This window comes from Macaca thibetana, chromosome 18 (genome assembly GCF_024542745.1).
Source record: "Macaca thibetana thibetana isolate TM-01 chromosome 18, ASM2454274v1, whole genome shotgun sequence".
NCBI lineage: Eukaryota > Metazoa > Chordata > Mammalia > Primates > Cercopithecidae > Macaca > Macaca thibetana.
In genome coordinates, this window is record NC_065595.1 from 71,081,496 (window position 1) to 71,095,013 (window position 13,518).

Here is a 13,518-nt window from a genome sequence, read left to right on the forward strand (position 1 = left end):
GAAATATAAACATATTTATATTGTGGCAGTGGAAATATAAAGCAGAGGCAGAAAAGAGGTGCAGTTAATATGATTTAGTGATTGATGAAAGTAAAAAGTTAGGTGGCAGAGAGAAATCTTAGATCGTAAGTTTTGAGGTTGTATACTAGTGTTTATACTGAATTTGAACAGGGAATTTCAGGTGAATAGAGAAGTATAGGGAATAGGGAAGACGAATGTTTTTCCAATACATGTTGAGTTGAATGGAACAACCATGGAAGAATATTTTCTGTAGGAAATCGGATAATAGGATTTCTAGCTGCAGATAAAACTCTGAGGTTGGATTTGCAGACATAGAATGGTCCTGTTATAATTATTAAGCAAAGTCATAGATCTCAGTGAGCTTGTCCATAGTGCAGAAGGTGTATAATGACAAGAAAGCCAGTAACAGAACCCTAGGCATAGCAAGATTTCCCAAAGGAAAAGGGAGGTGACAAAGGAGAATGAGCAGTAGCTAGAGAAAAGTGGGAGAGGAGTCAGAGGAAGTGACGTTGCAAAAATTTAAAAAGTGAGAATTTCAAGAAGGGAATATCAATTCTAACAAATAAGATTACTAAAAAGTAAAATGGATTTAACTTTTACAAGCTCATTAGTGGTACCATTTTCAAAAGAATGATTTTAGAGTTGTAAGGTTTACTATAGATGTGATTCATACTTCTGGTGTTCAAATATGAAAGAATAAATCTACCAAGATCCTACCTAGCTTTTTGGTAACTACAGCAGCTATGTACAAAGGGTCAGGGAAAATAATCTAGACTGATGAGTACACGTGCCAACATTTTTCCAGAATTGTCAAAACCTAAAGGTCACGTGTGAGGAAAAGTATTGTCTGTCTTATCTGCTTCTTGTGGAAAAACTTGATTTACACTCAAGTACTTGATAAGTTCTTCTGGATACATTTTGAAACTGAAATCTGGTAGCAACAACTGGAACCTGCTGTCAGACACATTCCTCCCTCTGTCATGGAATTATAATACAGCCATGTTTTGACAGTTTCAAGTTTTGATCAGAAGTGTAGTTTACAGATGAGGAGTTTGGAGAAACTGACATCTTTTGTGTAATATGGAGAAAAATATAAGGTGATATGCTGAATATACTAGTTCTCAGCATTCTGGGAATTCTGATGACATCAGTAGAAAACCCAGTACCTGATTATTTTTCTTAGTGCAATTCCCTCTTCATTTGCCTCTTCTGATATCTGCACTTCTATTGCTTCCTTTTGAATTTCATCCCTAAAGAAAACATTTTCAGAACACATTTCTAACAGACGGGTGTTTGACAAATGTGGATTATTTCAAGAGAATTGGCTACCTATCCTAAAGTATATCTGGTATTCCGTTAGTCTCTAATGCTAAACTTCTGTCACAATGGCAGTGTCACTGATGATGGTCTGCCAAGAATTTTTTAAGTATCTTCTGGATTGTCAAATTCAAGTTGTTCTATCTGACATAGTTTTAAAGTGAAGTGCTTTTCTGGTATTATATTTTTCAGAAATTTGTGATCTGTGATTTAACTAGAATATGAGGTCCATTTCTTGATCATACTTTTAGTCATCTATATATAACTTCCTTTTTTTGAGACAGGGTCTTGCTTTGTTGCTGAGGCTAGAATGCAGTGGTGTGATCATAGCTCTCCACAGCCTTGAACTCCAGGGCACAAGCAATCTTCTCATCTCAGTCTCCCAAGTACCTAGGACTACAGGCATGCATCAGCATGCTCAGCTAATTTTTTATGTTTCATTTTGTAGTAATGAGTGTCTCGCTATGTTTGTTGCCCAGGCTGGTCTCTAACTCTTGGCCTCATGTAATCCTTCGACCTTGACCTCACAAAGTGCTGGGATTACAGGAATGAGCCACCCTGCCCAGTCTACAAGGCTTTTTTCTTTGCTAAAGAAGTTTAAAGTACTATTGACCATTAATGATAAAAATCCACTGTTTGAGGAGAGAAATAGAAACTCATCCTACATTTTGAATGCAAGATTTGACTTTTTGATTTGTTCTATGAAGAAGTACCTTTAATAGGTGAACCATGTTTTTAGCTTTATATGCAATTAAGAAAAAGTTTTGAAACAAAAGGAACTCTATGGTCAGTAGTAAAGTATTATACTATATCCAGTGGCTATATATACTTCTATAATTATCACAGTTGAGTGAATGATGCACATTTATTTAATAATTATTATTATTTCTTTTATTGTTGTTGTTGAGACAGAGTTGCTCTGTCGCCCATGCTGGAGTGCAGTGGCATGACCTGATCTCAGCTCACTGCAACCTCCGCCCTCTGGGTTCAAGCAATTCTCCTGCCTCAGCCTTCCAAGTATCTGGGATTACAGACACCCGCCACCATGCCCAGCTAATTTTTGTATTTTTAGTACAGACAGGGTTTCACCGTGTTGGCCAGGCTGATCTTGAACTCCTGACCTCGAGTGCTCTGCCCACCTCGGCCTCCCCAAGTGCTGGGATCACAGGCATGAGCCACCACGCCTGGCCTTATTATTATTATTTCTTAAGAGATGGCAGTCTTGCTATGTTGCCCAGGCTGTAGTGCAGTGGCTGTTCATAGGCAGAGTCATACTGCACTGCAGCCTTCAACTCCTGACCTCATGTGATGTTTCAGCCTCAGTTTTCTGAGTAGCTGGGGCTACATGCGCACACATGGCACCTGGCTTGATATACAGTCATTATTAAGAGAAATTGACTGTGATCTTATTTTCCTGTCTGGAATTACAGGCAGTTGCTGCCATGCTCCCTTATGATTCTGATATTTTATGTGTTTCTATTGTTGATTTAAAATGTATTTTTTTCTTTAGTAGCGCCTGCTGTTACCATTGAAGACTGCATGAACAGGTAGGATTTCACAGATTCTGAAAAGTGATATGTCTTCTAAGGGACTGCAGAGAAAAGAAACTAATAACTGTTGGTTGTTTTACTCTGGGCTTATGTGCTTCACATTTATCATTTCCTGTAGTCCTCATGTTGCTTTGCAAGTATTTGTGCTATCACCTACTTTTTAAATAATTAGGCAACCATGATTCGGAGGGTTGGATAATTAGCCCATGATCCTGTTAATTAACAAGTTGCCAACCCATGATTTGAACATGAGCGTGCCTGGCCCCCAAATCACTTCTCTTGAGACCTGTGCAGCAATGGGATCAAGGTACGGGTCCAAATCAGATCAGTTCAGAAAGTCACATTTTGTTTTACGTTAACACTCTTTAGAGTCTTTCTTAGAAGCTTGGTTAGTTCAGAAATTTGTCCTAATGTACTTGACAATTGCGGTGGTAACCAGCACCTTATTTTTACCATCAACGTTTTTAGGGCAGATCTCACTCAGCTGGGCTACAGGGCCCTAGGTTTTCCATAAGCAACATCAGGCAAGTCCTGGAGAGGAGTAGTTTGCTGCAGGTGGTCTGCATATAGACTATGTTATGTTAATTATATTTTGCTCACATTCAAAGGAAATGTTAATTGATTTCTCTACTTTCTGACTTCTCTATGTGGTTTTCCCTTTAGGCAAGTACCTTGCCTAGTTCCATAAAGCTTTTTCTTTTTCTCTGGAGTCCTTTTTTTTTTCATGAGTTTTCTGTATTCTTTTCTTGATTTTTTTTTGTTTGTTTGTTTGTTTCTTCTCTGCTTTTCTTGGTGGTTTTTTCTTCCATTACTGTGCTCATGCCAGCTAAATATTCTTCATTTTTCAATAGACAGAATCAAAAGCACATAGAATTTCAGGATTTTAAGGGATCTTAGAGACTAAACAAAATATTCTTTAGTATTTCTATCTGTGTTGAACGTCTGGGTCAAGTGGTTGTTCAGGTGAAGAACCTGAAACTCAAAGAGAGTAAATGATTTATTTGGGTACACTTTGTAACACAAATGAGATTCAAACTCAATTTCCTCAATTCAAAGCCTAGTGCTCTTGTGTATCATCCTGTCGGTGAGTGTTTTAATAATAGAAAAGGGAGAGTGGGTCTAATGATCCCAATGGAAGAGGATGAGAATGGAATGAGCTGGTGAACCTTAATGGAAGCGGATAAGAGTGGAATTAGCAGGGGAAGGCCAAAGACACTGAGTTGGATAAGAGTAAGGGTTTTAGAAAAGAGATCAGAATAGTGGGCTTTGTGATAAATTAGAGGAATGAAAAACACAGGATGTTGGGAGTTAGCAAGAAAGACATGTTAAGTAAGTTAAAGTAGTGGGTTTAAGAGAGTCCTAAACGGGTTGCTGCTTTTTTGGTTCTCTGATTGGAAAAACTGACAGATATCAAAGTTTTGTTTGTTTGTTTGTCTGTTTGGAAAGATGTTAAGAGAATTTGAGCCACTGGGAAGAGTCTTAGAGCATATAGAAATGTGTATCATCTTCCACCCCAACTTACAGAGGGGTAGCTTGGAGCACATCGAGTACTAGGGTACTGGAGGTTGCTGAACTGCATGGATCTGTGGTCCAGGCCAGGCATCCCCTTTTCTCTGCCACTTTTCCCAATTAACTAATGTTCTTCTCATATCTGTGTAGGCTTAAGGCAAGAGTAGGATTAGCTGGCAAATCAGTCATGGAGCTTCAGTGGGGTAGTTGGTCATATGCCTATGCTGGAGGTGGATGATTGAAACTCCATTTAGCTTACTTTCCAGGAACAGGGAAACAGAGAGCTCCTACCCTTGATTATTTGAGCTCATTCTTTTAGGAAGCTGTACTTTCCTAGGCTGAAGATTTAAAGTTTGGAGACTGCCATGGAGCCCTGCAGAAGAAGGATCTGGAAGTGGGAGCCCATGGGAAGGAAGATACTTAGATATAGTACTTAGGGAAATAGAGGTACAACTACCAGGACTCAGTTATGTCAGCTAAACCCATGTATACCTAGTATTCCATTATTGAAATGCTAAGCCTGTAAGAATTATTTATAGCTTACCACTCAAGGCCATCGCCAAGGTCTGATTTTGCAAATTCCAAAAATTGCAACCTCAGGCATGATTGGGTTAATTGAGCTTTCAGTCCAGCCTTCAGGACAAATTACTGTGGGTCTCTGCCAGTGTATTGGTTGACACTGTTTGCTATGGAAGTAAGACTGGGTAGGCATTGGATATCTCCTAGGTTTGGGCCGGGCGCGGTGGCTCACACCTGTAATCCCAGCACTTTGGGAGGCCTAGGCGGGCAGATCATGAGGTCAGGAGATTGAGACTATCCTGGCCAACACAGTGAAACCCCGTCTCCACTAAAAAAAAATAAAAATAAAAAAAATTAGCCGAGCGTGGTGGCGGGCGCCTGTAGCCAAGCTACTCGGGAGGCTGAGGCAGGAGAATGGCGTGAACCCGGCCACTGCACGGCAGCCTGGGCAACAGAAGAGTTTGTTTGAGGCTCTGTCTCAAACAAACAAAAAAAAAAGTTTGGAGAGCTGAAGGCAGAAATAGGTAACAAATATTTTTTAAAACAAAGGTCATGTTTTACTTACAGCAAGATATGTGATATATTGATAGCTGACTTTTTCCTAGATTTTGTTTTTCTTTTTTTGTTTTTTGGAGGGGGCATACAGATATAGGCTAGGATTTTTGTTTTGTTTTATTTGTTTTGTAAGTAATGAACCTGCTCATTTTTTTTTCTTGTATATTTTTGCTCTATAGGCTTTCCTGCAGACTGGATACTTTTTTAGTGCGTATGCGACTAAAAAAGGATGGTGACTTCAATTTTAAATCCAAGGTAAAGTGGTCTTGTGAAATTAATATTCTCACTCTGAATCTAGTTTTGTATAGTATTTACTTTTAAAATTTAACAGTGGTCTACCTTTGTTTTATCTGTGTAATAGAAATTTGGTTAGATAAAACCATTTTAAAGAACTATGACTAGGTACATTTCTTTTTGTTACTTTGGTAAGTAACAGATAACTGGTAAATACTTTGAGGGAATGGGAACTGAAAAAGAGAATGGGCTAGAAACTACATAATGGCAGGAAAATTATATTACAAAAGCTTCCCCACAATAGAGGAGATGTGAAATTTGGTCAAAATTTATTGGGGTAAAGATCCTTACTGTGTTAAATCATACTAACGTGACTTTTATACTACTTATTTGTTAAACGAAGCTCAAATGGATCCAATTACTTGTTATAGTAATCATGGGGGTTTCCCTGTTGCCCGAAGTATATATTTACTTTCTTCTTCTTGGACATTTATTATTTTGTTATTATATAGTTTTTAGCAGAGAGTTTTAAAATAATTTTATCCTTTGTTCTCTAATTAGCCTAAAATAATGTTGGAAATTATGAGAATTTATTTATGAGGTCATGTGCCTGCAATCCCAGCTATTCAAGAGGCTGGAACAGGAGAATTGCTGGAGCCCAGGAGTTTGAGACCTGGGCAACGTAACAAGACTCCATATCTAATTTTTTTTTAATTGTGAAAGACTTGAAATTTAAATTCTTCCTCAAAACCTATATTACAAAGGGATTCCACTATATTTTCTAAGTCACTAAGAGTCTATTTTAAAGCCTTACTCTAACTGAAGAATACATGTTTTGTTCAAAATAACAACTTACAGAAGTAAGCAGAGACTTTAGTATTCATATGGTAAGACTTTAATTTCAGAAGGTTTTTGTAAGTGTAATTTTCAGAAATACCTACCCAGAATTCTTGTATCTCATTCTAAAATTTTAAATCTCAGGCTTTTCTATTTAGTTATTTAAATAATAATTTCAAAGCTACTGTATTACTATGAGCTACGGGAGTGGAGGTTAGGAAACATATTTTTGTGTATTTGGAGTACCTATAATCGTGACTGTGTGTAAGAAGTATTTTAATAGTTTTCAGTATGAATAAATGAACACACAAATGAGTTTCTATATAATGGAACGTTATAAGTAATATAATACACATGGTATGTTCTAATAATTAAATCTCTTTCATTTCTAAACTATGGCTTAAATTTATATCCCTTTTATTTATTTATTTTTTTTTCTGAGACAGAGGATTGCTCTGTCACCAGGCTGGCGTGATCTCAGCTCACCTCCGCCTCCTAGGTTCAAGCGATTCTCATGTCTCAGACTCTCTAGGAGCTGTAATTACAGGTGCCCATCACCACACCTGACTAATTTTTTTTTTTTTTTTTTTTTTTTTTAGTGGATACAGGGGTTTTGCCATGTTGGCCAGGCTGGTCGTGAACTTCTGACCTCAAGTGATCAAGCCGCCTTGGCCTCCCAAAGTGCTGGGATTACAGGCATGAGCCCCTATGCCTGGCGTCTTACAATGTTTAAGATATATAAGTTCAGATGAGTTGTGTTGAGAAAACACGTCAAAATAAGAAGGAAAGAAATTAGAAATATGTCTTAAGTAGGAAAGATAGATTCAGTGTAGTTTCTAATATTCTTCAACTGGAAGGTTAGGTTTCGATTTTAGGATACAATTTCTTAAACTTTTTAAAGCCCCAACTCATGTTCTATTAAATACATATTTTCGAGCCACACATTACTCTTTAGAATTCTGCTTGCTTATTCTTTCTCCAGGTGGAAAGTTGATGGAATATTTCTTTTTCCATTTTTCTCTCTCTGGGGTAACAGTGCTCCAGCTTTCAGGTAGTGATACGTGTATTTTAGTGTAATAAAATTAACTCTTTTATTAGACAAGTTTTTACAAAAAGCTTATTGTAGAGCAAATTCTAATAAGTGTCACTACAGGGATCCATTATGAACACAAGTTTTTGTTATGTGTCTGTATTTCTCCGCATACATTATTGTGCTTAAAATTATTTCTTTCCTTGGCTTAAGTTCATGCTTGATTAACTGGCTGTGTCTCTTTTTTGTTTTGATGTTTCTCTGTCCCGCCTCTCCTTTTAAAAATGATTTACCTCAGCCTTTTCCCTTGCACAACATGTTTTAGTGTCTGTTCTTTTATTACACTTCTGTCTCTATTGTCAGCGTATTCAGTGACAGCTTCCTCTTTAGTAGCTGTGTGTGGATTTCACTTATCAGTCATTGCCCTACAAGCTTTATTCTTGTTTTTTTTTTTTCTCTCTGTCTCAGAAGGAACTGAATTAATATGATAATTTGTTTCAGCTTTTTTATAAACAGCATAGAAGTTGCTTGTACTGTTTGCAGTGCCTACCCATTTAAATCAGATACCACTAAAAACTAAGTTCTCACATTTTCTCCATAAGATGAAATTTATGAAAATACCAAAATATTATCACATATTTATATTTTTGAATATATTCATTTTTTCAGTAATACTCAAAACTCCCTATGGGTAAGCTTTCTTCTAGGTTATTTTGGTTAAGAAAATACTCTAATCAATACAGTATTTGTCTAATAATGAACTAGGGGCAAAAGAGTAACGTTTTGAGGATATCTGTATCATCTCTCATAATCCTCACCCCATGAGCATGTAGATTAGTCAATGGCAGATTTAAGGTTTGAATCTATTAATACATCTCAGTGACTCTAAAACCTGTATTCTTTGTGTTAGATCATGTAGTACTGGTGAATATTGTGTTATCAAACTTGATACATGTTATTCTCTTAAAGCTATTGTTTTCTTTGTAGAATGTTCCAGAACAACACTTAACGAAGCGAAGAACTATTTCTCAACAACCAACAAGGACTATTTCTCAACAAGCAATCTTCTCAACGAGGAAGAATCGTAAGCTATCTGAAGACTGCCTATTCTTGTGTTATTCACTGACAGTTAATTACACATTTTTTTATATACTCTTTGCTTTAACTATAGTGAAAACGACATATGGTACTGTGAGAACAGGAAATATAACTTTGCTTGAGGGCAGCAGTTCTGACAGCGAAAATGAAGATGGGGTTAAAATCCATCCTGAAATTGTCAGTTGTCAGCCTCGTCGACCTACACACCCTGGTCTGAAACCTTCCCTCAATCCTATAGTGAACCCTGGTGTTACAAAGGTAGATTGGTTTTTTTTGAAATCTTTCCCCTCCCCATGCTTTTTCACATACATCCCCTCAATCTTAATAATGATGACAGAGATCCTAGAAAGAAATACAAGCCCTCAAGATGATAACAGAAAACAAGTCTTACCAGAGAGATAGATGCATGGGATTGAGATTTATGAAAAATGGTGGGAATAAACAGTTCTTAGGTTTGCCTTTATGGAAGGAAAGAAGTAGAAAGCAACCAAAAAGAACAGCTCAGTATGTGCTGTGCACATTGGCTTACGCCAGTAATCCTAACACTTTGGGAGGCCGAGGCAGGCAGATCACCTGAGCTCAGGAGTTCGAGACCAGCCTGGGCAACATGGTGAAACCTCGTCTTAACTGATACACAAAAAATTAGCCAGACGTGATGGCGCATGCCTGTAGTCTCAGCTACTCAGGAGGCTGAGGCATGAGAATTGCTTGAACCCAGGAGGTGGAAGTTGCAGTGAGCCAAGACCATGCTACTACACTCCAGCCTGGGTGACTGTGTGAGAATTTGTCTCCAAAAAAACAAGAATTAAATATTTCCATGCAATTCAAAAATGCATATTGCCATAACATTCCAGAAATAAGTGTCTGCATAGATTAAGGAATATTTTGTACTCTTGAAACAAATGTGGAAATATATAATTGAAAAGTAGAATTCCATGTTTTTCCCTCATGTTTTTATTTTCGAAAGTTCAGAGTTCTATATAGGTTTGCATTATTTAATTCTACTAGTGTAGTATATTTTACAAATATTCGTCTTATCAACACTGTGTCCTTTTCCTGAGTAAGGCCATCTACTTCGGTTCCAAATGTATTTATCCCCATCTGTCTTCTAACTTTCCTGGGTGCCTCAAAGTTGATAGGTCCTAAAGTGAACACATTGTTCGTGATTCTTTCCTGACTCCTGGCCCTTTGTAATCTACTCTGTCATCTGGCTTCCCCCTCCTAGTACGTAACACCTGGTAAATAGCACTGAAACATTGAAAGAGGAAAAATGCTGCACTCCAGGTCTCACATCACCAATGCATTCTCTTACCAAGTTCTGTATTTTTACCTACTTCCCACTTTTCATATCTTATTACTGTAGTTCACATTGTGACCTATAATTCTAGAATACTCTTTTATAGCTGGGCCCCTGCCTCACCATGTTCACTCCCTTTTACATTGCTGCCAGGGTGACCTTCCTGAAATATATTTGTAATGATCTAACTCATCTGCTCATTGAGTGGATTCCGATTGCATCAAGGGGGAATTTTACATTCCAGCATGACACATATCTTTTGTAGTTTGGCCTGATTGTCCTGTTTTCTCTCTCCATCCCATTCCCTCTGACTGCATGCCAGTTTTACTTTAATGCCTCTCATTTGCCATGTGGTTTCATGTCCCATCCTTCTACGTATACTGCCTTGCCTAGAAACCCTTATACCCTCACTCTTTACTTTGTCTGTCTTTTAAAATATGGCCCTGACTTTGCAGCGTTTACAGAGTTTTCCAAGTAGAACTGACTATTCTCTCTTTATGCCCTCACAATTGTAGACCTAGTGTTATATGTTTCTGTTCTTGTTTCTTTTTCATATATCCCCACTTGAATAGAGGGTGGAATCTGTCTTTTGTTTATATTTTTGTCTTCTCTCAGGATATGCCATGATTTTATACGAACAGTGAATAAAGAAATACGATGTTTTGTAAAGTTTTTTGGTTTGTTTGTTTTTTAATAGGAGGAAGCAACAAAACCATCAACTGGAAGAAACAAAAATGGTATTATTTAAAGTGCCCCATGAGAGCAAACAAATTGTAATAATTTTATTTTTTTGTGTATAAAAATTAGAAGTGGTAAGTTAGTGAATATCTCTGAAAAAAAGTATTTGCTTTAATGGTATTACTTAAAAAAAAAGGAAACCAAGTGTGGCAGATCATGCCTATAATCCCAGTACTTTGGGAGGTCAAGGTAGGCAGATCACTTGAGCCCAGGAGTTTGAGACTTGCCTGGGCACCATGGCAAAACCCGGTCTCTTCTTAAAAAAAAAAAAAAAAAACTACAAAAATTAGCTGAGTGTGGTAGTATAGGCCTGTAGTCCCAACTACCTGGGAGGCTGAGGTGAAGGATCACTTGAGCTGAGGAGGTTGAGGATGCAGTGATCTGTGATCACATCATTGCATTCCATTTGTGGTGACGCAGCAAGACCCTGTCAAAAAAAAAAATCACAGAACCAAATATAATATGTTTATTTTTTTGCTATTTTTCTGATATTACAAACTCCTTTTTCCTGAAACTACATCAAACCTGAAATTAGTTTTTCTTATTATTTTTATTTTATTTAAATACTCATGAATGGAGATAGACTTTGTTATATGTATTTGAAATTTACAGTAATTAATAGTCTCATGAATGTGTCTGTGAATAACATTTTATAGATAAGTCATCATCAGGATCAGAAGAGGAAGATACAGGATCATCCCGTAGTTCTAAGGTACTGTCTACTGTCATAAATATCAAGTGATGTTAAATCATAAAATAGGATGCTTGAGCTTTACTTTCTCACCTGTGCGTACGCCCATAAAGGAATTATTTTCTCACATTTCAGTGTATGATGAATACCATAATTATGTGCTAAGTAGATTACTGCTGCATAGTACAATTCTGCTAATTTGCAGGATCCATTTAAGAAGCCAACATAGTATAATGAAAAAGAAAATACAGGGAATCACTTCGGGTTCTGAAGATAAGTTTGTCTAAAAACTAAAGAATTATTCCAGGTCAACCTAGGAGCAAATGTACAATTCTATGGCATATCTGGATGTGTAAATATCCTAATGAGATGCAGAGATAAAGAGTTTAAGCTGTAGGGTTTTTTTTAGAACTTGGAACTTGAAACAATAGTGCCTAGGACTTGAAAGTATTGATATGTTTGGATCATCAGTGTAGATCTGCAAGGAACATTTTATGAGAAGGAAAAGCATGGGAAATAGTCTACGTGTGGAAGTATAAAAACAACAATTTGGTTTAATAGTGTTTTAATTCTTTTTAACAGTAGAATGCTTTGAGTTTCTTCATGGCAGTCATGCTTGTAGTAACATAAGTAGAAAATAATAATGGTGTATTCCAAGGCCACAACTGTGGAAAGAGATGGGAACGGCCTGACCTCTTAGGTAGAAGCCGCTGGTGCATAGTGGTACCAGCACTGAGTGGAAGTCAAAAGATAGGTTGGTGTCCTGGTCTTGTCACTTACTAGCTATGGAACCTTGGGAAAAATTATTTAACTTATTTGAATGTCAGTGCCCTTTTTCATAAAGATGGTACTGATATCTAGCTCTTAGGTATATGTAATGAACAAATGTGGCAAGAAATGTGAAAACATTTTGTAAACTGGAATATATGTATACAAATATGGGACAAAATGAATCACAATGGGATTCAATGCCTTAATACATACTGCTAGTCTTTTTTTTTTTTTTTAACCTTTAGTGAGTACTGTCAAGTAGCCAGTACTGACGAGAGAACAATGAGAAAGTATAGCATAGGTATGTGGATTTCCAGATTGGAGTAGGGTAAGTTTTAGCAGTCTATTACTGGTGATATCCTACGGGAATAGGGTGATTTGGCACCCAGGACCTCCTAATAAGATTTTAAATGTTTTGACCTCAAATAAATTTCTGTCATTGTGTACGGACTGTGTGCTAGGCAGTAAGACAGTGAATACACAGGATGAGGGCTTATCCTAGAGTAGTAGGAACACAAAAACAAGGAAACAACAAACGCATAAGTCACTACAAGTGCTTCCTATAAAGAAAACAGAAAATGTTCAATTACAGAAAATGGAGGAAGTTTGTAATTAGGATTGGGATGGGAGTGGGAGTAGAATTGTGTAGTCAGAGATCTTTCTGTGTGCCATTTAAGCTGCCATCTAGAGGCTGAGAAAAAGCAAGCCCCCTGAAAGTCTGAAAGGAGGATATTCTGAACAGAGAGAAAAATGGATAACAATTGTTCATTTTGCTTTAAACATCCTCGAATGACCAGAAAGCAGGGAATGGGTTAACCATCATCATCATCATTTGCAATGTGTAGAAAAGAAAATGTGCAAATGAGAATCTGGAACATTTTAGATGCTTTGTGAATAAATGTTCTTATTCTTCCCTTTTTATTAAGGCTTGCTCTAGTTTTTGAAGTTATTTCTTAATTGGAAAAGAGTGTCAGAATATATCTTGCTTGCATTTATTTAAACATAAACAGAAGTTTTTCTTACTACTTTGTAGTTTTATTCAACCATTTTTTTATCAGTAAAAATTTTATCAAGAAAAACTTTAATTTTTTCAAGCCCTTGTTTACCTAAATGAAGCAGTTTCATCAGTGTTCTTTTTATACACAACATGGAGTACTCCAAAGTTTCTTGTCATGCCAGTTATCTTCTTTTAATAATAAAAAATTCTATAATTGGGAATAATTTAAATGTTAAATGCCCTAATGTAGCAAATTTATTTTTGTAGTGCCCTCTTACTTTTGATGGAGATTGCAAATTAGAGTTAGGTCTTCTGAAGTAAGTGTCTTGTTGAAATATGCACCTAAGTTAATAC

At 36.8% G+C, this 13,518-nt stretch overlaps 1 protein-coding gene across 14 annotated transcripts in view; it reads left to right on the forward strand.

Moving 5' to 3' along the window:
• ANKRD62 (ankyrin repeat domain 62) overlaps nucleotides 1-13,518 on the forward strand; it is a 102,789-nt gene that overhangs the window by 31,433 nt on the left and 57,838 nt on the right. For 12 of the 14 annotated variants that reach the window (XR_007721144.1, XM_050767543.1, XM_050767544.1 and 9 more), the window contains 6 exons: nucleotides 2,849-2,885; nucleotides 5,651-5,726; nucleotides 8,560-8,656; nucleotides 8,744-8,928; nucleotides 10,665-10,704; nucleotides 11,362-11,417. Coding sequence is in view for 13 of the 14 variants with exons in the window: in XM_050767543.1 (XP_050623500.1) it covers nucleotides 2,849-2,885; nucleotides 5,651-5,726; nucleotides 8,560-8,656; nucleotides 8,744-8,928; nucleotides 10,665-10,704; nucleotides 11,362-11,417 (491 nt within the window). In the remaining variant the exon portion in view is untranslated. The remainder of the gene's footprint in view (nucleotides 1-2,848; nucleotides 2,886-5,650; nucleotides 5,727-8,559; nucleotides 8,657-8,743; nucleotides 8,929-10,664; nucleotides 10,705-11,361; nucleotides 11,418-13,518) is intronic. The other 2 variants (XM_050767541.1, XM_050767550.1) reach the window with 1 other exon arrangement.